The sequence below is a fragment of the Palaemon carinicauda genome, chromosome 18 (genome assembly GCF_036898095.1).
Source record: "Palaemon carinicauda isolate YSFRI2023 chromosome 18, ASM3689809v2, whole genome shotgun sequence".
Classification (NCBI taxonomy): Eukaryota; Metazoa; Arthropoda; class Malacostraca; order Decapoda; family Palaemonidae; genus Palaemon; species Palaemon carinicauda.
Window position 1 is genome coordinate 31203870 of NC_090742.1, and position 27500 is coordinate 31231369.

At 33.2% G+C, this 27500-nt stretch overlaps 1 protein-coding gene across 1 annotated transcript in view; it reads left to right on the top strand.

Moving 5' to 3' along the window:
* Window positions 1–27500, top strand: part of LOC137657243 (uncharacterized) — a 56318-nt gene that overhangs the window by 28746 nt on the left and 72 nt on the right. The window contains exons 3-8 of the mRNA XM_068391582.1: window positions 5011–5122; window positions 19571–19810; window positions 24789–25169; window positions 25653–26498; window positions 26660–27145; window positions 27307–27500. The exon at window positions 27307–27500 is cut by the window's right edge and continues 72 nt beyond it. Of these exons, the coding sequence (XP_068247683.1) occupies window positions 5011–5122; window positions 19571–19810; window positions 24789–25169; window positions 25653–26498; window positions 26660–27145; window positions 27307–27500 (2259 nt within the window). The remainder of the gene's footprint in view (window positions 1–5010; window positions 5123–19570; window positions 19811–24788; window positions 25170–25652; window positions 26499–26659; window positions 27146–27306) is intronic.

The window sequence follows — 27500 nt, forward strand, 5'->3', positions numbered from 1 at the left end:
TACTGTAAAATAAAGTACTTCTTTGGTGTGCCGCCACATCCCACTCTAGAACAGCAAGCTAAAATAATTCCTAAATCACAGAAGATTGCAAAGAATTCCTCATTCAAGAAAATAATGAGGACTCCTGACCACATCGGTTGACTTCCAAGTTCGCTGTTTTCATATTGTGAAGGATGGCGAGCGAGGGAAAAGAAAACGGGAATAACTGCTAAAAAAAATAATTTATGCAAATCTTATTCAGTACGACAGAATCTGAAAGATCGCCCAGTCACCTTTCAAACATGACTGACATTCTATCAGTTCGTACATGAATGGGAAGAAGACTAAATTATAGCATAGGGCCAAAAGGTAATTGTTCGTAACCGATGGCCCCAATAATCCAGTGTAATAACGTAGTCCAGACACAAAGAAAAGAATAAAATAGGAGGAAGAAAAAAACGTTTTACCAGACTCCTGAATCATGGAATCCTTTAAGCTACGAACAGTCTAGTAAAAATAGGGTTGAATCTGGGGAGAAAAAATTATATTTTTATCACAAAAAGCGCAATTTTATGTAGATTAACATATCCAAAATTTTCTCAAAGTGTGCTTGACGAAATTTGTTTTACAGCGAGTCAAGTAATGTGGGGATAATTTTTGCAAAATTTAGTACAAAATTTTGTACAATTTTAAGAATATCACTTACAGAAAAATAATCAGAAATCTGGATTTCCTTCGTTCTTATTTTATCACCTACAACTGATGAGGATTTGAATCATAAATAATAAATTTACCGTTGATGAGGTCAATGGCTTTACCGTCCGAAACCTATCATCAATTGTTGGTGACGAAAAGTTATAAAATAATTACGAAGGAAATACAGATTTTTTTCTGGTTATTTTTCTGTTAGTGATAATCTTAAAATTGTACAAAATATTACCAAATTTTACAAAATACCACCACGTTACTTGACTCGCTGTGTGTATATATATATATATATATATATATATATATATATATATATATATATATATATATATATATATATATGTATGTATATATATATATATATATATATATATATATATATATATATATATATATATATATATATATATATATATATATATATATATATCCCCAAAAGCACTTTGAATTATTCTGGATTTGTTCGTCTACATAAAATTCCGGTTCTTTTGACACCAAATTCATATATATATATATATATATATATATATATATATATATATATATATATATATATATATATATATACAATATAATATTTTTCCTTGGTTTGATAATTTTTTGCCTTATTTTTACTAGACTAGAAAAACAGATTTATCATATGAATTTCAAAACTTTCACTGTAATCAAACCAACCTTTCAATGTCCGCGAGGAAAGCTAAAGATGAAAAAATATGGCACACACGACAGATAGTAGGATAATCATATTGATAACGAATAAAGAAAGGTGGGGAAAAGAAACAAATTATTATCAGAAGGAAAACTGAAATAAAGTGAGATGATGATCTAATAATTTCATAGGAAGACTGAAGAAACGTAATAATAATAATAATAATAATAATAATAATAATAATAATAATAATAATAATAATAATAATAATAATAATAATAGGAAGAAGAAGAAGAAGAAGAAGAAGAAGAAGAAGAAGAAGAAGAAGAAGAAGAAGAGGAGGAGGAGGAGGAGGAGGAGGAGGAGGAGGAGGAGGAGGAGGAGGAGGAGTAATTATAATAAGCAACTAGATTCACTTAATTTCATTTCAAGAAAAACGTAAAAGCTAATTCAATTTCAACCCTCTTCGTGAAATTTTTACACAAAAAAGTACTTATGAAAACTCTTCATTGGAATAAAATTATCATTAGGCCTAATACGTTCATCAGAACGGATAATATTCAACAATATTAAAAAGGGTAATTTTCCATTAAGGAGAGATGAACATTTGAACATTCTTCTAAGAATGACTAAGGTGAGCGTTTTCGGCCTTGAGATATTACCTTTGGTAGGATGGAAAAGTTAATTGACTTTTATATTTCATTAACATGAAGAAAAAAAGGGTCGTTGGTGCAAAGCTGCCGACAAGAAGTTTATAGACGCCTGACTACGTGTTAACGTGACAACGACTCACGCCGAAGTGACATGTTCACACCGTTTAAAAGTAAACGTTTGGTCTTCAGATCGATAACGAACAACTTCAGCTCTCCCCCCAGCATGACCTGAATAACTATTAACTTCATCTATAATTTTAAAAAACATATTCTGAAACACAGTCCCTAATATTTTTCCTTCATATTGGGTGCCAAAATTATAGTCACGCATCTTTGTTGTAGCGGTGTCGCATGATCGCCACGTGCGTGACTTCATTTCTGCCGCTTCGTATCCCACTGTTTTAGCATAAACACGACACCATAGAAAATCACATATGGCAATCCAAATTAATACTTTACCTGAACCCATACAAAAAGGTTTTCCAATTTCTTTCATCTCAGAAAAACCATTCTTTCGCTATGTGAATCACAATGATCTTCCAGAGAAATTGGAACTGAAGGAAAAATAAAATATAAGAACTACAAAAATGCTTACTTCGTCAACCAGTCAAGCAAAACATTGTATAAATAATGAGACTGATTTAGAGAATGGAAAATAAACGTGCAGACATAATTGGTAAAAAAAGAATCGTTTTATTTAGTATTAAATTTTGACTCTTAATCTTAAAACTTTCCTTCAGTTGCTTGAAAAGTTGTCGCTTGATTAGAAATCATAAGAAAATAAGCCAAAGTTTTTAACCTGGGAGTGTGATTTCCGAGTTAATATATGAGACGATCATTAAAGTGTGTTGGGATCATTTCTCTTTTACAACATTATCCGCATTTCAAAGGAAAGAGATAAAATGAGACAAAACAAAACTTCACTCATCATTAAGTCAGAAATAATTTGAGACACACGACCGCTCTATCATGGATTCGATTTTGCGAACGAATTAGATATTGTGATTGGAGAGACCTTGACATCCGACATTTGTAAAATAGGTCACGGAGAGGTCGGAAAGCAACAAAGAGCATCTAATCAGGACTGAACTTTGACACGATATTCGAGGTCACCTACCTTTCTCTTCTCCGATCTTTATCTCATTTCTTTTCTAACAGTCATTAAAGAAATATCGAATAATATGATAATGACCATCGTGAGATTGCATCTTTTTTTTCCAAGCACTGCAGTCGTTTTCAAGATAATTGCTTGGTCAACTTTTGATGTTGCAAAGGCTGACAATGCAAACATGCAAGATCAGAGAGGTCTCACCGAAATGGGAAACCTTCAGACTGGGATAGATTCATCGTTTCATTTGAAATGTATATATATATATATATATATATATATATATATATATATATATATATATATGTGTGTGTGTGTGTGTGTGTCTGTGTGAGTGTATGTATGTGTGATATTTACAGGTTTCTGAAACCATTTCATGTTACAAGAAACGACGTATTAATGTGTGTAATATATATATATATATATATATATATATATATATATATATATATATATATATATATATATATATATATATATATATATATATATATATATATATATATATATATATCTCGTCATCAAATTACAAAATTTGTCCTGGATCTTAAAGATTCTTGGGAGGCTTCCTAGAAAATTATTCATTTCTCGAAAACTCTCCGTGACTTTCCAGTGTCTTCATAACTTCCACAAACATACGGAATTGTACTTGAGTTTTTAAAAGCCTTCATACTGAGGAGTGGTTCTATTGTTCTACCACTGGGTCCCTCATGGCAGTCATTAGGTAATAGCTGAAACCGCCTTTGACTGATAATAAGGACTCGTCATTTCCTTCACTTTTATTTCCAAATAAAATACGCTACATAAACAACCGTACTTATGGTAGTAGCATACATATTCATATATATTTTATATATAAAAATATATAAATGTATATATATAATAAAAATACACGTATGCATGTATGGATATTTATATATACAAACACACATGTATATATATACATATGTATATATATACATATATATATGTATGTATATATGTATATATATATATATATATATATATATATATATATATATATATATATATGTGTGTGTGTGTGTGTGTATATATATATATATATATATATATATATATATATATATATATATATATATATATATATATATATATACATATATGTACATACTATTATATATATATATATATATATATATATATATATATATATATATATATATATATATATATATATATATATATATATATATATACGCACACACGCACTTTTATAAGTGAGCGTGTATGCGTACTAGGGCCGTGGGTCCAATGAAGAAGTATATATACAGTAGGTTAGAACAATCCAGAATACCTCATAAGCAGAACACTGCGTAATTATATCAAATGGTTGGACTACTTCAATAGCAACTTCACGCATAGAAAGAAATCATATTTCCTTCGTCGAGATACAAATAAGAATACCATATTAAAAAGAATGATGGTACCAAGAAACCTCCGAGATAAAAATACATATCAGGAAAGCTGGTAGCAAAAATAGCGTCGAGCCTCATGAAGGGTAAATATGCTGCCGGCAAAATAAGGACTTGAATAAATAATAATAAAAGATACTGAAGGGTCCCATAATAAGCAACAATATTTGATCAGGTGCGTCCAGATGTTGAAGGGGTAATTGTTAATTGGCGTTGAATTCTACGTAAGATGAATAAACGTCAGGAAAATTGTGTATAGCATGGAATCTTGAAAAGTAACTGAACGGCGTTTCCGTTGTATATATTTTATTACATCTATGTTTATAGCTACAATCTAAAAATATATATTTTTATATCAAGTTTTATTGACATTATTGCCACAAATTTAAGTTAACCAATCGGTTAATTTTTAATGGTTTAGTGCTTCTCTTTATTCTGAAGAATGGTAATTGTTCTCTTTATTCTGAAAATTGTAACTAGCTGTTATCTTCATTCAGAAGAATGGTAACTGTTCTCTTCGTTCTGAAGGATGGTAACTGTTCTCTTTATTCTGAAGAACTGGATCTAACTGTTATCTTCATTCAGAAGAATGGTAAGTGTTCTTTTCATTCTGAGTAAAGGTTACTCTCTCTTCTTTTCATTCTGAAGAATGGTTATTGTTTTCTTTATTCTAAAGATAGGGTAACTAATTTTTCTTTTCATTCTGATGAATTGTAACTGCTCTATTCATTCTGAAGGTGCTAACAGTTCCCTTCATTATAAAGAATGGTAAACAACTGTTCGCTTCAATGTGATTTAGGATGGTAACTGTAGGATGGTAACTGAGTGATCTTTTTATTGTGAAGGCTGGTTACCAAATATTCTCTTTATTCTGAAGAAGGGTAACGAACTGTTCTCCTGATTCTAAAGAATGAAAACTAACTGTTTTCACTTTAAAGAACGGTAACTAAGTCCTCTTCATCCTGAAGAAAATGAAGAATGGTAACTAACTTCTCTTCATTCTAAAGTGTGGTAATTAACTTCCCTTTTCATTTTGACGAATAGTAACTGTTAAGAAAAGTGGGCGAAAGGAGAATGGTGGCAGTTAGCTGACTAATAATGGTAGGGAATAGTTTGGAAAGTAAAGTATTAGTAAGACTAATGTAAAGCGTGGTTCGGACAGAATTTTATCTGTATAAAGGTGTCCTTTTGTTATTGTAGTTTTAAAATTAACATAGTACAAAAATTTCTTATTTTCCTTTTACTTTTTGTTGCCTGGTATTCTTGGATACGATAATGGCGTAGTATTTTGTGATGCTGAAGTTGACCATTGTTGATTTTGCATCATTGGAGAGATGGAGAGTGAGACCCGAGAGACTTTGTAATGAGGCTTGTATTTCTTCTGCTGATTGATGCTCAAGTGTTTCATGCAAAGTTCTTATATCTCCTGATTGAGGAACTGGTGAGATTGAGTCCGAATTAGATTCATTTCTGGGTGTAAAGTCTTCATCTGATTAGTCGTCTTCTGAACTTTCAGCTAGTCTCTCTTCATCTTGTGTGAAATCTTCCATTTTCTACTGTATATCCTGAAATTCCTGAAATTTACATGTTCTTTTTTTACGGTTCTTCTGTCTTTTGTTCCTCTTTATGGTGCTTTCTACCGTATCCATTGTTTCTTCAGAAAAATGTATTGTTGGTAAATTACTAAGGGTTTGAATCTTCCTTGATGCAGCTATTGCTATATTTATTAATGTCGCAATTCTTATGTCTCCTTATATATTGTTTAGGAGACTATATGCTTTACTTTGACAAATCCCTATATTAGTAGCTGTTACCTTAACGTAACGTGTACAGTTGTTTGTAATGGACATTGCAACTCTCCTCGTCTTATCACTTGTATTTTCTTTTTTAATTAGAGCCTTTCCCTAATGGGCATTTCGCTGCGAAAGTTTTATGTTGTTGATTGCAGTTGACACATTTCTTCATATTTTCTGTATTTTCCTTGAGCGTGACGTCATCTGATGAGAATTCAGAGCATAATTCGAAGTTTTTACTTTTAGAACATTCTTTAAACAGATGCTCATAAAAATGGCACTCATTGCAAATAGACAATTGCACAAACATATCTTGTTTCATATATTGCCTTGCGATGTATTGTTAGGCTAAAAAGAGGCCACCTTCTATGGCCCTCTTTGCCATCTTTGGTGTTTTAAATTCTATTTTCAGAATGCGGGAATTATTTGGAATCTTTATCACAACATCCACTGTAATCCAGTCACTTTTCCTTTCAATGGTTTCGTTGAGATCTTGTTCTCCGTATTCTGATGTTGTTACATTAAGAATGTATTGCTACGATTGTTTTCAAACTCTTCTTTTAGAAAGACCGTCTTGTTATCCGTCTCTAAGATCTTATCCGAGTCATCTTCGTCTATATTAACGAAAAGTCTTGAGTTCGCGTCAGTACTTTGTAAACTCTAACCCTAATGTTGACTGTACATTTACATAACCTACATGTTCTTGGCTCGTTAAAAGGCCTGAGAATGTGGTCTTGTATCTTAATCTTCATTATGCATTAGAGCTTCCATTTTTCTTGAAGTTTTGTCACAATGAAGGGTGACACATAAACCTACTTATGCTGGAAATGAAAGAGGCCAGAACGAAGTCAATGACCTCGAGTAAAGGATAGATTTTTAAAAGAACCACACACACCACTATATTTGAGTTCTAGGCGGACCACTATGGGTGTTGGATGCAGACTGGAGTCCTCTTTATTCTGAATAATGGTAAATAAATGTCCTCTTCAATATGAAGAATGATAAAGAACTCTCCTCTTCCTTTTGAAGACTGAAAAATAATTATCCCTTTAATTCTGAAGACTGATAAAAAAAAAGGCCTCTTCAATGGAAAAAATGCTAACTAACTCTTCTCTTCCTTTTGAAGTCTGAAAAATAACTATCCCCTTCATTCTGAAGAATGGTAAATAAATGTCCTTTTCAATATGAAGAGTGATAACTAACTCTTCTCTTCATTTTGAAGACTGGAAAATAATTACCCCTTCACCCTGAAGAATGATAAATAAATGTCCTCTTCAATATAAAGAATAAATTAGTAACTAACTCTTCTCTTCATTTTGAAGACTGAAAAATAACTATCTCCTTCATTCTGAAGAATGGTAAATAAATGTCCTCTTCAATATGATGAATGGTAACTTACTCTTCTCTTCATTTTGAATAGTAACTAACTGTCCTCTTCAATTTGAAGAATGGTAACTATATTCTATTCATTCTGAAGAATGGTAACTAACTCTTTGCTGCATTTTGAAGAACAGTTACTAATTGTCCTCTTCATTTTGAAGAATGGTGACTAACTATTCTCTTCATTTTGAATAGAAAATAACTTCTCTTCATTCTGAAGAATGGTACCTAACTGTTCTCATCGTTTAGAAGAACAGTAATTAACTGTTCTCTTCATTTTGAAGAATGGTAACCATCAGTCCTATTCATTCTGAATAATGGTAACCAGCTTTTCACTCAATTTTGGAGGATAGTAACTAACTGTCCTCTTCAATTTGAAGAATGGTAACTAACTCTCCTCTTCATTTTTTCATTTTGAAGAATAGAAAATAACTACGCTCCTCATTCTCAAGAACTGTAGCTAACTCTTCTCTTCATTCTGAAGAATGGTAACTGACTTTTCTATTCATTTTGAAGACTAGAAAATAACTCTACTCTTCCCGTTTGAAGAATGGTAACTAACTGTCCTTTGCATTCTGAAGAATTGTAACTATCTCTTCTCTTCGTTTTCAGGAATGGTAACTAACTGTCCTTCTCATTCTGAAAAAAAATGTTCAACTAAATCTTCTCTTCATTTTGAAAGATAGAAAATAACTCTCCTTTTTATTCTGAAGAATGGTAAGTAACTCCTCTCTTCATTCTGAAGAATGGCAACGAACTCTTCTCTTAATTTTGAAGAATAGAAAATAACTGCCTACTTCACTCTGAAGAATGGTAACGAACTCCTCTCTTCATTCTGAAGAATGGTAATTAACAGTCCTCTTAATTGAGAAGAATGGTAACTAACTGCACTATTCACTTTAAAGAATAGAAATTAATTATCTTATTCATTCTGAAGAATGGTAACTACCTGTTCTCCTAATTTTGAAGAATGGTAACAAGTAGTCCACTTCCTTCTGAAGAACGTTAACTAACTTTCCTTTTCCTTTTAAAAAACGGTAACTAACTGTCCTCTTCCATCTGAATAATGGCAACTAACTCTTCTCTAAATTTTGAAGTCTGGAAAATAACCATCCACTTCATTTTGAAGAAAGGTTGCTAACTATTCTCTTCATTCTGAAGAATGGAAACTAACTCTTGTCTTCATTTTGAAGACTGGAAAATACATGACCTCTTCATTCTGAAGAATGGTGACTAACTATTATCTTCATTTTGAAGAATGGTAGCTAATTATCCACTTCAATCTGAAGAATGGGAACTCATTCCTCTTTCCATTTTGAAGAATGGTAACTACCGGTCCTTTTCATTCTTTAGAATGGTAACTTACTCTTCTCTTCATTTTAAAGATCAGGAGATAACCGTCCTCTTCAATTTGAAAAAAGGCAACTAACTATCCTCTTCATTCTGAAGAATGCTAATTAACTCTTCTCTTCATTCTAAAGAATGGTAACTAACTCTTCTCTTCATTTAGAAGAATGGTAACTAACTGTCCTCTTCATTCTGAAGAATGGTAATTACCTTTTCTCTTTATTTTGAAGACTGGAAAGTAATTATCCTCTTCATTCTACAAGATGGTAACTAACTATTCTCTTCATTTTGAAGAATTGTAAATAACTGTCCTCTTCAGTTTGAAGAATGGTAACTATTTTCTTTCTTCTGAAGAATGGTAAGTAACTGTTTTCTTAATTTTGAAGAATGGTAACTAACTGTCCTCTTCATTCTGAAGAATGGTAACTAACTCTTCTTTTCATTTTTAATAGTGGTAACTAACCGTCATCTTTATTCTCAAGAAGGGTAACTAACTCTTCTCTTCCTTGTAAAGACAAGAAAATACCTGTACTCGTCATTATGAAGAATGGTAACTAATTCTTCTCTTCATTCTGAAGAAGGAAACTAATTCTTTTAGTCACTCGAAGAATGGTAAATAACCCATCTCTTCATTCTGAAGAATGGTGGCTAATTGTCCTCTTCATTTTTAAGAATGGTAACTAACTGTCTTCTTCAAACGGAAGAAAGATAACTAATCAGCGTCTTCACTCTGAAGAATGCTAAGTTCTCTCTTCATTCTGAAGAATGTTAACTAACTGCCCTGATCATTCTGTATAATGGTAACTAATAGTCCTCTTTATTCTGAAGAATGGTAACTAGCTGTCCTCTTCATTCTAAAGAATGGTAAATAACTGTCTTCTTCATTCTGAATAATGGTAGCTGTCTTCTTCATTCTGAACAATGGTAACTAACTGTCCTATTCATTCTGTAGAATTGTAACTAACTCTTCCATTTTGCAGACTGGAAAATAACTGTCCTCTTCATTCTGAAGAATGGTAACTAACTCTTCTCTTCATTTTGAAGAATGGTATCTAACTGTCCTCTTAATTCTGCAGAATGGTAATTAACTGTCCTTTTTACTGAGAAGAAGGGTAACTAATCGTCCTTTTCATTCTAATGAATGGTAACTAACTGTCCTCTTCATTCTGAAGAATGGTAACTAACAGTTCTCTTCATTCTGAAGAATGATAACTAACAGTCCTCTCCATTCTATAGAATTGTAACTAACTCTTCTCTTCATTTTGAAGACTGGAAAATAATTGTTCCCTTCATACTGACTTATTCTAAAAAAATGGTATCTAAATCTTCTCTTCATTTCAAAGATTGGAAAATAACTGTCCTCTTCATTTTGAAAAATGGTAACTAACGCTTCTCTTAGTTCTGAAGAATGGTAACTAACTCTTTTCTTCCTTTTGAAAAATGGTACCTAACTGGCCTCTTCATTATGAAGAATGATAACTAGCTGTCCACTTCCTTATACAGAATGGTAACTAACTGTCCTCTTTATTCTGAAGAATGGTAACTAACTGTCTCTTTATTCTAAAGAATGGTAACTAATTGTTCTTTTTCATATTGGAGAATGGTAACTAGCTGTCCTCTTCATTCTATAGAATGGTAACTAACTGTCCTCTTTATTCTAAAGAATGGTAACTAACTGCACTCTTCATTCAGAAGAATGGTAGTTAACTGTCCACTTCATTCTTTAGAATGGCAACTATGGTAACTAACTCTTCTATTAATTTCTAAGACTGGATAATAACTGCCCTCTGAAGAATGGTAACTAACTGCAGTCTTCATTTTGAAGAATGGCAACAAATTCTTCTCTTCATTCTGAAGAATGGTAACTAACTCTTCTCTTTATTCTGAAGACTGGGAAATAATTGTTCTCTTCATACTGACTATTCTAAAAAAATGGTATCTAACTCTTCTCTTCATTTTAAAGATTGGAAAATAACTGTCCTCTTCATTTTTAAAAATGGTAACTAACTATTCTCCTCGTTCTGAAGAATGGTAACTAACTCTTTTCTTCCTTTTGAAAAATGGTACTTAACTGTCCTCTTCATTATGAAGAATGATAACTAGCTGTCCTCTTCATTCTGAAGAATGATAACTAATTGTCTCTTTATTCTGAAGAATGGTAACTGTCTCTTTCTTCTGAAGAATGGTAACTAATTGTCCTTTTTCATACTGGAGAATGGTAACTAGCTGTCCTCTTCATTCTATAGAATGGTAACTAACTACCCTCTTCATTCAGAAGAATGGTAGCTTACTGTCCACTTCATCCTTTAGAATGGCAACTAACTCTTCTCTTTATTATGAAGACTGAAAAATAACTTACTCTCCTATTCATTTTGAAGACTGGAAAATAACTGTCCTCTTCATTCTGAAGAATGGTAACTAACTGCAGTCTTCATTTTGAAGAATGGCAACGAACTCTTCTCTTCATTCTGAAGAATGGTAACTAACTATCCTCTTTATTCTGAAGAATGGTAACTAACTCTCCTCTTCATTTTGAAGAAATGCAACTAACTCTTCCTTTATTTTGAAGACTGGAAAATAACTGCCCTATTCATTCTGAAGAATGGTAACTAACTTCTCTCTTCAATCTGAAGAAGGGTAACTAACTGTCTTCATCATTATTAAAAAATGGAAACTAACTGTCCTCTTCATTTTGAAGAATGGCAACTAACTCTTCATTCTGAAAAAATGTAACTACCTATCCTCTTCCTTTTGAAGAATGATAACCAATTATCCTCTTCAATCTGAAGATTAAAAAATAACTGTCCTCTTTATTCTAACAATTCTCTTCATGCTGAAGAATGGTAGCTGGTTTCTTCACTCTGAAGAATTGTAACTATTCTCATTGTTCTGAAGAATGGTAACCAAATGTTTTCTTCATTCTTAAAAATTGTCACTAAATGATCTCTTCATTCTGAAGAATGGTAACTATTTTCTTCATTCTGAAGAATTGTAACTGTTCTCATCATTCTGAAGAAAGATAAATAAATGTTCTTATCATTCTAAAAAATGGTAACTTAAACTTTTCTTCATTCTGAAAAATGGTAACTAAATGTTGTCTTCGTTCTGAAGAATGGTAACTAAATGTTCTCTTCATTCAGGAGAATGGTAAGTAAATGTTCTCTTCCTTCTGAAAAATGGTTACTAAATGTCTCTTCATTCTGAAGAATGGTAACTAAATGTTCTCTATTCATTCATTCTTCATTGTGAAGAATGGTAACTAAAAGTTCTCTCCCTTCTGAAAAATGGTAACTAAATGTTCTCTTCATTCTGAAGATTGGTAACCGTTTTTTTCATTCTGAAGAATGGTAACCGATTTCTTCGTTGTGAAGAATGGTAACTGTTTTTATTATTCTGAAGAATGGTAACTAAATATTTCTTCATCCTGAAGAATGGTAACTAACTCTTTTCTTCATTTAGGAAGAATGATAACCAACTGTCCTCTTCAATCTGAAGACTGGAAAATAACTGTCATCTTTATTCTAGCAATTCTTTTCATTCCGAAGAATGGTAACCGTTTTCTTCATTCTGAAGAATTGCAACTGTTCTCATCATTCTGAAGAATGGTCACTAAATGTTCTCTTCATTCTTAAGAATGGCAACTAAATGTTCTCTTAAGTCGGACGACTGGTAACCGTTTTCATCATTCTGAAAAATGGTAAATGTTCTCATCATTCTGTAGAATGGTAACTATTCTCTTCATTCTGAAGAATGCTTACTAAATGTCTCTACACTCTGAAGAACGATAACTAAATCTGTTCATTCTGAAAATTGGTAACCGTTTTCTTCATTCTGAAGAATGGTAACTGTTGTCATTATTCTGAAGAATGATAAATAAATGTTCTCACCATTCTGGAAAATGGCAACTCAAAGTTTCTGTCATTCTGAAAAATGGTAACTAAATGTTCCCTTCATTCTGAAGAATGGTAACTAAATGTGTTCTACACTCTGAAGAACGGTAAGGTAACTCAATCTATTCATTCTGAAAAATGGTAAAAGATTTCATCATTCTGAAGAATGGAAACTGTTGTTATCATTCTGGAGAATGATAAATAAATGTTCTCATCTTTCTGAAAAATGGCAACTCAAAGTTTTCTTCATTCTGAAAAACAATGTTAACTAAATGTTCTCTTCATTCGAAGAATAATAACTAAATGTTCTCTTCATTCGAAGAATAATAACTAAATGTTCTCATCGTTCTGAGGAATGGTAACTAAATGTTCTAATTCTGAAGATTGGTAACAGTTTTCTACATTCTGAGAAAGAGTAACAGCTTTCATCATTGTGAAGAATGGTAAATAGTCTCTTCATTTTGAAGAATGGTAACTAAATGTTCGCTTCATTCTGAAGAATAACAACTAAATGTTCTCTTCAGTCTGGTGAATGGTAACAAAGTGTTCTATTGATTCTGAAGAATGGTAACTAAGTGTTCTCTCCATTTTTAAGAATGGTTACCTAAAGTGATCTTGGTAAATGTGAGAGTGAAAGCTGAAAATACTGAGTGAAGCAGGAGATTCTAATGTTAAATTTATAAGATTTCCAAGAAAATAAGATCCCAGAACTAAAGTTGTATTCATAATTAAGACCTATAGTGAATATTTGTGGGGATGGAAAATTTCGAGTAAAAATTTCAATTAATAATATCGAGGATTTGCTGAAAGAGAATGAGAAGAAACAGAGAAATACGAAACCTAAAACAAAACAAAAATGTCAACAAAAAGTCCCTTTTACTCGAAACTTGGAGGCTGTACAAAACGTTTACAGGCAGGACATGTCTTTCCCATCTCTTATCGCTGTACTTTTAGAGATGCGGGTCCCTAGTAAGAACAAAAAAAAAAAAAAAGTAAGTTTCCAACAAATGAACTTCCATCTAATGATAACAAACCTATAAACCTAAGCGACGACAGATGCTTAAAACCTGGTAATACTAAAAGTATTCAGACCAGCCTTATCTAGAACTCGAAGTCTAGTCGATAAATTCTACCGATGCTGAAAGTAACATCTTTAACAATTCTGGAAATTGAAGGTCGCTATACTAAGGCTAACCACAACAAAGAGACCCTACAATGAAAATGGCGTCTCGCAATATAAGGCTTGATTACATCAAAATAAAAACCCAGAGACTGTAATGCCTTCCATAATAACGTTGAGAATATTTCCTTATCTCAAAGGCGGAAATATCGGATATGGTGAAAAGAAATTCATTCTTATTATTCGATTTTTTGGGGGGGGCCAATGCTACTTCAATTTTGATGAAAGCCCTTCTCGGAGTTCCGTCCTTTAACCTTAAGATTCACTCTTTCAGCTTCAGCAAGGGATCGAAGTTTTTCAGACTAAATCTGTTTAATTTCAATAAAAGTGATTTTAATTTTATTTACTCGCTTACGACTTCTCCGGATTAGCTATAAGACCTTTTCATCCTTTTTATCTATTTCAGTCAAAAAAAAAAAAGTTTTTATAATTATTTTTTTTTATTTAATACAGAAAGTAGAATCTACCTTTTTATGTAATTTCTCATGCTATAAAATAACCATCGAAGGAAATGCCACCATCAACAGGAACACGTTGTCACAATTAGGAAACAAAAGAATATATTTCCATTTCTAAGGAATACATCTCTGGGAAAACTTCAAAAAACTTGCTACAGAAAATCACTAAAATAGAAACATCTGAGAACTGCTAATGTACTTCTAATTGCTTCCAAAGGTCAAGTCTTCTTCCCCTTTCCTGATCCTTCTCTTTCATACTTTTTTTTTTTTTTACCTGGCTGCATGAAGGTACCAAGGCTGTCCATCATATTACACATCATTTTCCACTGAATAATAGGGGCAATAAATATCCGTAACATTCCCACATTACACCAAAAGATTCTAAGATAACTCCAAATTATTAAATTCTTAACTTGTGTCATGAACTCTCACCATTAGAAATACACACACATAAAAAAAAAACCTCTCGCCAAATAGAAAGCACGGAAAAAAATACAAGATTAAAAATCTCGATAATTAACGATAAGTTCAAGGAAATTACCAATACATAAAAATAAAGACGACTTTGTTTCACTTTTGAATTTTCAATCTATGTGTTTCACTTTTTAATTCTCAATCCATGATTAAACGATGAAAACCTTCTACTATATAATGTCTCATCATCAAAATGATTGGCCTTCTTCCTCTTTATCCCCGACGTCGCCATTTTCCTCAAGTCAAGTTTTGCAAGCTCATCTCAACGATCAGTCCCCGGCCATCGGTCTCTCTATCGAAGCGTCATGATGAATTAGTGAGGCGAACAATTTACTTACCTAAACTCCAGAAGACGTTTAGCTCTTAATGCTTCTTTTATCGATTTCCCATTTTTTTCTGATCTAACTTTCATTCCGATTTTATACATGGATATTAAAATGATTAAACACAACCTGCTAATAATGTTATTACAATTAAACATAAATGTTGCATCTTTTCTTACGAAAGACCGAATACCACACATTGTTCCGGAAGTTAAAATCCGCCCTAGACCAAATTGTTGAATGATCTTAATAATTTAATAGGATTGCTATTACACAATCTGGTTGCAACCAGAACCAAACTTTTAAACAATTGTTGGGTATCAGAGCTATTTCTCCTTAAAGTGACGTCAGACATGCACGGACATGGTAACAAGGTAATGTGAGGGACACGTGTTCAAGGTAGTCGGTTGCCCAAGGTACCAGACACCCGTTGAGATACTACCGCTAGAGTTATTGAATCCTTTGACAGGCCAGACAGTAATACATTGGATCCTTCTCTCTGATTACGGCTAATTTTTCTTTTGCCTACATATACACCAGACAGCACTCATATTACTAAACATTTCTTCTTCACTCAAGGGGTTAACTACTGCACCCTTGATAACGGTAGAAGAAACTCTTTAGCTATGGTAAGCTGTCCTTCTAGGTCTAGGAGAAGGACACTTCAAAATCCAACCATTGTTCTCTAGTCTTAGGTAGTGCCATAGCCTCTGTGCCATACTCTTCCATTGTCTTAGTGTAAACTTCTTTTTCTTGAAGGTACCAAACACTGTTCTATAGTTTTTTTTTCTTTTCCTCTTGTTTTTTCAAGTTTTTATTGCTAAAAATGTTATTACTTTTCTTAAAATACCAAATTTTAATTGTTCATTTATTCTTTTGTAGTTTAATTATTTCCTTGTTTCATTTCCTCACAGGACTATTTTCCCCTGTAGCAACCCTTCGGCTTATAGCGTCCTGTTTTTTCAACTAGGGTTGTAGTTTAGCTCCCAATGATAATAATAATAGTAAAACCGTCTTTGGAAATGATAAGAGTTTTCAAAATTGATCGGAAGTTTCACCTCATTATAATAATAACTTCTGGTAGCTTTTTGTTTCCTGATAACGTATAACGTGTGTGTGTGTGTGTGTGTGTGTGTGTGTGTGTGTGTGTGTGTGTGTGTGTGTGTGTGTGTAGGAAGGAGGAATTTTACTGGTGAAAGTAGTTGACAACCTGGGTATATAGTCATCTTTATATTCTAAATTTCAATAGTGGAAATGCATGCGATAATTACTTAACGTACATTAATATCACATCAGTTCATGTTGTTGTTTTCAGCCGAGTTATATATTTGAGTTATTCTAAAATATATGTCGAATTCATGAGAGGAAATAAATAAGCCTAGCACTAGTGCTTCAATATTTAGGACAAATACCTTTTTATTTCCTATGAACATCAAATTAGTCGATATTAGTAACATTCATTATCCTGTGACATTTTTACAAATAATGCAAGAAGCAATCCAGACTACGAGAGAGAGAGAGAGAGAGAGAGAGAGAGAGAGAGAGAGAGAGAGAGAGAGAGAGAGAGAGAGAGAGAGAGATATTAATTTACACCAGCTCATTCCAAAGAAACTTCCAAAATCCCCATTTAATCTTCTATTGAATTTCTATGTTGGTCTTTTCTCTTCTTAATCTGGCCATTATTGGAATTCGCAAAATGAGTTTTTAATCTTTTTGCCGCCTCCTCATCTCTCATTCTGCAGAGGCATTCATAAATTAATTGACATTTCAGCATCCCTGATATTCCTTGATCATACAATTAAAACAACAGTTTTTGGCAGTCTTTCTATACAGAATTAATTTACACGTTAATTTTCTTTTCTTTTAAATGATACACCGATCTCTTTTGAAAATAATGATCTATAAAGAGCATGAAACCACTTAATAGTCTAAACCATATCTCCAGCCATATTTAACAAGCCATTTACAAAAATCTTCCGATCATAGCTAGATATTCTATTCATTTGAAAAGTATTTCGTTTTCTTAAACTTGAAGCTGTGTTACTGTATTTTATCCTGTGAATCAATTTCCCAATTTCAGGCATTGAATACCAGCCTAATTACTTTCCCATCTATTTTCAGATATCTACAATGTTCCTAAATTTATAAGACCCATTACAATTCAACCAATACAACAGGAATTCTAAGAGTCACGGTTTTTTGGAATTACGCATGTATGTCTAATGAGAAATGTATACCGGAAATAGAATATATCAAAGTTAAAGTAACAAAAATAAAGAATAAAATTGAATATCCAAGCAGATATGCTTTGGGCAGAAAGGAAATCATTGAGAGAGAGAGAGAGAGAGAGAGAGAGAGAGAGAGAGTCCGTGATCGTTGGGGAACTGGTAATAACAGTAAAAACTAATTCTATTGATCTATCTATTATCATCATTATTATTATACTGTATACAAGCCATCAATTATATTTTCTGCATATTAACACTCCCATTACTACCATCATTCCCCCCTGACTTAGGTCACCTTTCATTGCTGGGACCTTTATAATATCAGTTAGGAAAATGAAGCTAAACAGTGCTGGATAAACCATCATTACTAATGACAATAATAGTATTCAAGAATTCCCTCTTACACAATTAATAAACAAAAACCTCGAATAAATTGAATAATGGTTTTTGGATCATATTTACGAGTGACTATTTTATGCATTTGTTGGTTAGTCATGACTTTGTTTTCTTTAAATGTTCTTACAGAAATTTCTCGTATCCACAAGATTTTGAATATGTGTTTCCTTCAGAAATATCGTACAATGTTCCACTCTTTAAACTTTCGCGATTTTATACCAAGATTTGATAATAAATCTCGCAACAATAATTATAATACTAATAAAATTAAAAATGAATTTTAATGGCTTGAAATGAATTAAAATAAACATGCCGGTAAACACACACCAGCTTTGTGAATTTCTATTAAAATTCATGGGCTATTAATGATGTGATTTCCGTTTTCGTTCTTTCTTCAGTGATTTTGAAAGCGAAATGTCAAGCCATATATCACAACCCACCAAACAAATGAAAGAAAATGTCCGAAAGAAAGCCGACAGTAAAACACGCCACACAATATATCACTTCGATGACGTCAGCCAAGATAATGACGAGGAGTCAGCTGATGAAATTTGGCTTCTTGTTTGAAACGTTGCAACTTTATGATTCGTCCTGCCATGACGGCAGAGGGAGATTTCAGATGGAATTAAATGAAGAGAAAAACAGCAATGTGTTTTACAGAATGTGTTTCAATGTTACTCCTCTTAAAATTTAATTTTTCCTTTTTTCCTTTCCTCACTGGGCTATTTTCCCTGTTGAAGCCCCTGGGCTTATAGCATTTTGCTTTCACAACTAGGGTTGTAGCTTAGCAAGTAATAATAATAATAATAATAATAATAATAATAATAATAATAATAATAATAATAATAATAATAATAATAATGATATAGTTTAGATATCTTAAGCCGGATCATAACCACAACCTTCTAAGAATGTAAATATGAACCGGACGAAAATTTAAAGAGATGAATAAGGAATCTCTTTATTTCCTATTCATTTAATTGTAAATATTTTTAACATTTAAATAATGATTAAAAGTTACGACCACAGATGATAAAACATTGTGTGGCTGTTTCGCTAAACACTCACACACATAAGAAATGTATTTATATACACATGTGACCTTCATCACACACATACATAAACACACACGCACACACACACACACACACACACATATATATATATATATATATATATATATATATATATATATATATATATATATTTGTGTGTATGTATAAATCACGAAAGCTGACATTAGATGGGTATAAAATATGTATTATAGCCACGAAAGGAAAAGTAGTGGATGAGTTCACTAAAATTGCTAATAATCTCAGCTATCCTAAATATTTTCTGGGAATTTTTATGAATAAAGCTAAGAAAACAACTTATAGTGTCCAGCTAGAGAAAATGGAAACGGTTAATAATATATTTTGCCATTTCATGATTGTTTTTATTTAGATGCCATAACACTTTAAAAAAAAATAGATGTTAGGGTAGTGTTTAATTATAATTGTACTTTAAAAACGTGTTAGTTAAGAATAGATCTGGAAATGATAATAATATATTATATGGTATTCCTTTTTCAGATTGTAACTTGACCTATGTCGGGTACACATCTAAAGGTATTTCACTCAAAATAACACAGCATAAGGTGACCGTCTCTAAAGGTTATCTTAATAATGCCTTGGCCTTCCACTGGTTAGAATTTAGTCATAGAATTGGCCTGTCAGAGATGAGTGACTATATAAGTGACTATTCCCAAAGGAATATTGCTGAATCCTTTTCAATCACCTGTAACAAAGGTCAAAATTTAAATCTAAGCCCTGGTCTGTTTTCCGCTAATCCGGTATTATTTTGTGATCTGAAATCTGACTATATTTTTTTTAATTATCAAGACACTGAAAGCTATTGGATTTCCTTCTTGTGTATAAATACGATGTCCTTGTATATGTATTCTCATTGTTGAGTCTGTCGATGCCCCTAATGAACGAAAGCACTAATTCCAATCAAGTTTTTCATTTTCTTCGGGCTATCATATATAATATACATATATATATATATATATATATATATATATATATATATATATATATATATATATATATATATATATATATATATATATATATATGTAAATGCGCGCACGCGTTTGTGTACAAAGATTCTTCCTTAGTGCAAGCATGTATTCAATGATGAAGTTGTGGTAGCTCAGCGGATAACGTTTCTGTCTCAGTGACTCGTGGTTCAGAAGTTCGAGACCTGCCATCCCGTAAGATGAAAATTTTCCCTTAGCGTCCACAGCATAACCGTCCCGTTAACTAGGGGTGGAGATTTGCGGGATCCCAACTAGTCTACCTGCTTGGTAATCTGCACTCATTGCCTGATTTAGCCTGGGTGGAGATAGGCCTTTGGCGTTCATCATAGGCATCCTGTACTGCATATGGTAGGATTATAGAAAATTGCCCTGTCCCTAGACTCTACCAAGCGGCTTACCCGAACACAATAAGCTTGCAATGTTCCCAAACAGTCTTATTCTTACACAAACAAAAAGAAAACAAGAGGAAGAAAATATATGCTCTATTTAGGATAATACAAAGAGCACCCAGGAAATGTGAGTTCCAAACATTTAGGCTATGTCAATAATATAGTCTTAAAAAATATTTTTTTATTAAGATCAGAGGTGAGACATAAAACAAAAATCCCATTAAGCGGAAGTAGATCAAAACAAGAATTAGTAGTTTTCTTCAAACGTTACAGAAAGGCAAGTGACACCAACACCCGCAAAACAGAATCTACCACTCATTTATATTTTCCACTCAAGATATACGGTAGTAGGTTGCCCAGGGCACCAGCCACCCGTTGAGATACTACCGCTTGAGAGTTATGGGGTCCTTTTGACTGGCCAGACAGTACTACATTGGATCATTCTCTCTGGTTACGGTTCACTTTCCCTTTGCCTACACATACACCGAATAGTCTGGTCTATTCTCACACATTCTCTTTTGTCCCCATACTCCTGACAACATTGAGATTATCAAACAATTCTTCTTCACCCAAGGGGTTAACTACTGCACTGTAATTGCCCAGTGGCTACTTTCTTTTTGGTAAGGGTAAAAGAGGCTCTTTAGCTGTGGTAAGCCGCTCTTCTAGGCGACGGACACTCCAAAATCAAACCATTGTTCTTTAATCTTGGGTAGTGCCGTAGCCTCTGTACCATGATCTTCCACTGTCTTTGTTAGAGTTCTCTTGCTTGAGGGTACACTCAGGCACACTGTTCAGTCTAATTTCTCTTGCTCTTGCTTTGTTCATGTTTTTATAGTTTATATAGGAAATATTTATATTAATATTGTTACTGTTCTTGAAATATTTCATTTCCCTTGTTTCCTTTCCTCACTAAGCTATTTTCCCTGTTGGCGCCCCTTGGGCTTATAGCATCCTGCTTTTCCAACTAGGGTTGTAGCTTAGCAAGTAATAATAATAATAATAATAATAATAATAATAATAATAATAATATATTATAATTATAATTTCAATTACTATTACTATTATAATTATTATTATTATAATTATTACTTGCTAAGCTACAATCCTAGTAGGAAAAGCTAGATGCTATAAGCCCAGGGGCTCCAACAGGGAAAATAAATCAGTGAGGAAAGGAAACAATGATAAATAAAATATTTCAAGAGCAGTACTAACATTAATATAAATATTTTCTATGCCAGTATACACTATAAAAACTTTAACAGAATAGCGTGCCCAAGTGTACCCTCAAACAAGAAAACTCTAACCCACGACAGTAGAAGGCCATGGTACAGAGCCTATGGCATTGCCCAAGACTAGAGAACAATAGTTTGAATTTGGAGTGTCCTTCTCCTAGAAGAGCTGCTTACCATAAGTAAAGAGTCTCGTCTACCCTTACCAAGAGGATAATGGCCACTGAACAATTACAGTGTAGTAGTTAACCCCTCGGTGAAGAATTATTAGCTAATGCCAGTGTTGCCAGGTATATGCGAACAGAGGAGAAACAGTATGTAAAGAATAGGCCAGACTATTCGGTGTATGAGTAGGCAAAGTGAAAATTAACCGTAACCAGAGAGAAGGATCCAATGTAGTACTGTTTGGCTAGTCGAGGAACCCCATAACTCTCTAGCGGTAGTATCTCAACGGATGGCTGGTGCCCTGGCCAACATACTACCTAATTCATTGTACATGGGAAACCACAGGTTCCTATTTTCCTATTGAGTTTCTGTCTTTCTTTGTATTTCCTAATTCAATTAAATGTTTCATGCGGGATACTTTTCATCAATTCCGAATTTCAATACTTTCCCCCCTTTTGGTTAAGATAAATATTACTCTCAGCACACATACCCATTTACTTGTTCATTTTTTAAATAATTTTCCTTGAATGAACGAGACATTTTATATAATACTTAAACTTAACTTCCTCTGCAAAACTACTTCTTCCCCAATTACCCGCTTTACACTGTTTTCAGAAATGGAAGTTAGAACCCCGTTTGTTCTGTAGTCTCGGACTTGTATTCAAGAGAGAAAAACGATAAGTTAAAATCAACATTCCTAACTAAGTTCTAAACTACAGATTTAATCCTGAAAAGTTCTCTAAATGGTTCGAGCAAGATGATGGACATCTCAATACTCTTAAAACGTATACGGTCAAGGATCACAGATTACTTTTTATTCCACCGAAATACACCGTTTTCTTATCGAAAGAACATCTGTTTACAAGCTTATGAAGTTAGTTTATTACTGTTAGTGACCGTTTTATAATGAACAATCTCTCTCTCTCTCTCTCTCTCTCTCTCTCTCTCTCTCTCTCTCTCTCTCTCTCTCTCTCTCTCTCTCTCTCTCTCTCTCTCTCTCTCAATAATGATAATGAAAGAAAAATATTAACTTATATAACAAGAACTAAAAAATAAGCAAATTCAATGGGTAATTGGTCAATGAACTATATGACCTTTTGAAATATGGCGTTTGATAAACATACCAATTAATCTCACTATCGAGAAGGGCCAATTCTAATGTCGTAATCATCAAACAATACAAATGGTTAATAATATTAACAAGGTTATTCAAAAGCGATGTCAACAGAGGACTCGTGTTAATAGTATTTGAACACGAGAACTTATGAAGTTATTCATAGCCGGGTAAAAGTTACTCTCTTTCAATAAAGATAGTTTTATTTTCATATAATACTTTCAAATAAAGTTATAAAAATGACTATCCTCACCTTTTAATTGGTAATTACAGTTACTCTGAAACTGATCACAAATGAAAGAAAACTGAGAACATTACATGGTAAATACAAGTGGATGGTTATGATTTCTTTTTCTTTTTATTGCAGGGCCAACTGGAAAAAGCCACCGGATACAATATCCGATCCATACCTTACGAAACAAGAAAAGTTTTCTTTAAGCAAGGAGTATTTTTATCCAGAAGGAGGACATAAAACTGCCTTGTAGAGTATTGAATATCCTAATTTAATGAAGCTAAGCGAAAAAAAATATAGTTTTAAAGTTTGGAAATAGATTAAATACTGCAATATAGGATTTATGAGATTAATCCTATGCTTTAGAGCTAATACGCCACCTACGTACAATATTCACTTTGATGAATAAGAAATTTTTACTCAGTTCTACTAATTCCTAATCGTTTTTCGTACTTAACATCGACTACGATATTAATTAAGCGACCCGCATGGCAAAGTTGCCGCAGCTTTTAGAATTAAAGCCACCAGTCTCAGGAAAGGCCTCACTAATTATGAAACTGCGCTGATAAAATTACAAATACCCAATGCTCTAACTCCACTGATTAAGAGGAAAGAATATCGAGGAACTCTAAATCGTTACAATATTGAAATCATAATCAGACGATGGATTATCGACCCCACACAACCCTCACTCCGCAATCGCCTCTCCGTTTTTATTGTGTTTATTTAAAGTCTTGCGTTTATGTTTCCTTTTCCTTCACTTTCGTTTTTCACAAAATTGATTTTGTCGCCTGTTATACTCTGTTAGAACAACCGTAATTCTATTTCGAAATATCCGTAAAAACATACTGTTCTTAGCCGTATATCAGTAAAATACAGTCGACCATAATTTTTACCCTACTTTGTTAATATCTTTTACAGTTTGGTGACCGTAATAACACTCCTTTACGTCAATATATTAGTTTTTAAAACGGTAAAGGCCTCGCAACATTTATTTCCGGATTTCACCGTTTTTTTACGGCAGATTTTTAACATTATGGGTTATCGGTAATACGTCTTTTGTTCTGTGAATTTGTTTTTCTAGCGAGGGGGGTAAATGGATCCCATGATCCGCTTCCTATTGGGAAGAAAAAAAAATAAGTCTAAGAGACGGTGCATAACGAACTGGAGAAGGGGATTAGAGCTCAAAGGCGAAAAGAGAACACGTGTGGAAAGGTTTGGCAGTCTGTTCAAAGCCAAAAGAAAAAAATATATACATATATATTCAGATTTTATTATTTTTCCTTTTTGGTAATTATGTAAAAAACAAGATATCTCAACTAATGATGCTTCTCAAGAAGATTATCTGAGCTAAAAGGAAAAAAACACATTAATTGCTTGCTGTAGCAATGTTTAAAATGAAGAAATTTACAATCTCCATTCCGTGCATCTCATTGAAAAAAACAGACACTAAAGTGAAATTTCTACAGACACCTACACGTACCTTTATAATATTTTCATCATTAAAATTAAATAAAACGTAATTTGTTAATAAAAACTTCACGACAACTGAATTAATTTCATTTGTCACTATTTGAAAGATGCTGCAATAAATGGTCGTAGAATATCTTTCGTAGCTACCAAATTCAATGGTCGTAATACATCTTTCGTAGCTACAAAATTCAAAGGTCGTGGTATATCTTTCGTAGCTACCAAATTCAATGGTCGTAGTACACCTTCCATAGCTACCAAATTCAAAGGTCGTAGTACATCTTTCATAGCTACAAATTTAAATGGTCGTAGTACATCTTTCGTAGCTTCCAAATTCAAAGGTCGTGGTACATCTTTCATAGCTACCAAATTAAATGGTCGTAGTACATCTTTCGTAGCTACCAAATTCAATGGTCGTAGTACATCTTTCGTAGCTACCAAATTCAAAGGTCGTAGTACATCTTTCGTAGCTACCAAATTCAAAGGTTGTAGTACGTATTTCGTAGATATCAAATTCAAAGGTCATAATACAACTTTCATAGCAACCAAATTCAATGGTTGTAGTACATTTTTCATACCTACCAAATTCCATGGATCCTAGTACATCTTTAGTAGCTACCAAATTCAATGGCCGTAGTACAACTTCCGTAGCTACCAAATTCAATGGTCGTAGTACATCTTTCGTAGCGACCAAATTCAATGGTCATAGTACATCTTTTGTAGCTATTAAATTCAAAGGTCATAGTACATCTTTCGTAGCTACCAAATTCAATGGCCGTAGCACACCTTCCATAGCTACCAAATTCAAAGGTCGTAGTACATCTTTCGTACTACAAAATTCAATGGTCGTAGTACACGTTTCGTGGCTACCAAATTCAAAGGTTGTAGTACATCTTTCGTAGCTACAAAATTCAATGGTCGTAGTACATCTTTCATAGCTACAAATTTAAATGGTCGTAGTACATCTTTCGTAGCTACCAAATTCAATGGTCGTAGTACACCTTCCATAGCTACGAAATTCAATGGTTGTAGTTCATCTTTCGTAGCTACCAAATTCAATGGTTGTAGTACATCTTTCGTAGCTGCCAAATTCAATGGTCGTAGTACATCTTTTGTAGCTACCAAATTCAATGGTCGTAGTACACCTTCCATAGCTACCAAATTCAAAGGTCGTAGTACATCTTTCGTAGCTACCAAATTCAATGGTCGTAGTACACATTTCGTGGCTACCAAATTCAAAGGTTGTAGTACATCTTTCGTAGCTACAAAATTCAATGGTCGTAGTACATCTTTCATAGCTACAAATTTAAATGGTCGTAGTACATCTTTTGTAGCTACCAAATTCAATGGTCGTAGTACACCTTCCATAGCTACGAAATTCAATGGTTGTAGTACATCTTTCGTAGCTGCCAAATTCAATGGTCGTAGTACATCTTTTGTAGCTACCAAATTCAATAGTCGTAGTACACCTTCCATAGCTACGAAATTCAATGGTTGTAGTTCATCTTTCGTAGCTACCAAATTCAATGGTTGTAGTACATCTTTCGTAGCTGCCAAATTCAATGGTCGTAGTACATCTTTCATAGCTACAAATTTAAATGGTCGTAGTACAGCTTTCGTAGCTACCAAATTCAATGGTCGTAGTACACCTTCCATAGCTACGAAATTCAATGGTTGTAGTTCATCTTTCGTAGCTACCAAATTCAATGGTTGTAGTACATCTTTCGTAGCTGCCAAATTCAATGGTCGTAGTACATCTTTTGTAGCTACCAAATTCAATGGTCGTAGTACACCTTCCATAGCTACCAAATTCAAAGGTCGTAGTACATCTTTCGTACTACAAAATTCAATGGTCGTAGTACACGTTTCGTGGCTACCAAATTCAAAGGTTGTAGTACATCTTTCGTAGCTACAAAATTCAATGGTCGTAGTACATCTTTCATAGCTACAAATTTAAATGGTCGTAGTACATCTTTTGTAGCTACCGAATTCAATGGTCGTAGTACACCTTCCATAGCTACGAAATTCAATGGTTGTAGTACATCTTTCGTAGCTGCCAAATTCAATGGTCGTAGTACATCTTTTGTAGCTACCAAATTCAATAGTCGTAGTACACCTTCCATAGCTACGAAATTCAATGGTTGTAGTTCATCTTTCGTAGCTACCAAATTCAATGGTTGTAGTACATCTTTCGTAGCTGCCAAATTCAATGGTCGTAGTACATCTTTCATAGCTACAAATTTAAATGGTCGTAGTACATCTTTCGTAGCTACCAAATTCAATGGTCGTATTACACCTTCCATAGCTACGAAATTCAATGGTTGTAGTTCATCTTTCGTAGCTACCAAATTCAATGGTTGTAGTACATCTTTCGTAGCTGCCAAATTCAATGGTCGTAGTACATCTTTTGTAGCTACCAAATTCAATGGTCGTAGTACACCTTCCATAGCTACCAAATTCAAAGGTCGTAGTACATCTTTCGTACTACAAAATTCAATGGTCGTAGTACACGTTTCGTGGCTACCAAATTCAAAGGTTGTAGTACATCTTTCGTAGCTACAAAATTCAATGGTCGTAGTACATCTTTCATAGCTACAAATTTAAATGGTCGTAGTACATCTTTTGTAGCTACCAAATTCAATGGTCGTAGTACACCTTCCATAGCTACGAAATTCAATGGTTGTAGTACATCTTTCGTAGCTGCCAAATTCAATGGTCGTAGTACATCTTTTGTAGCTACCAAATTCAATAGTCGTAGTACACCTTCCATAGCTACGAAATTCAATGGTTGTAGTTCATCTTTCGTAGCTACCAAATTCAAT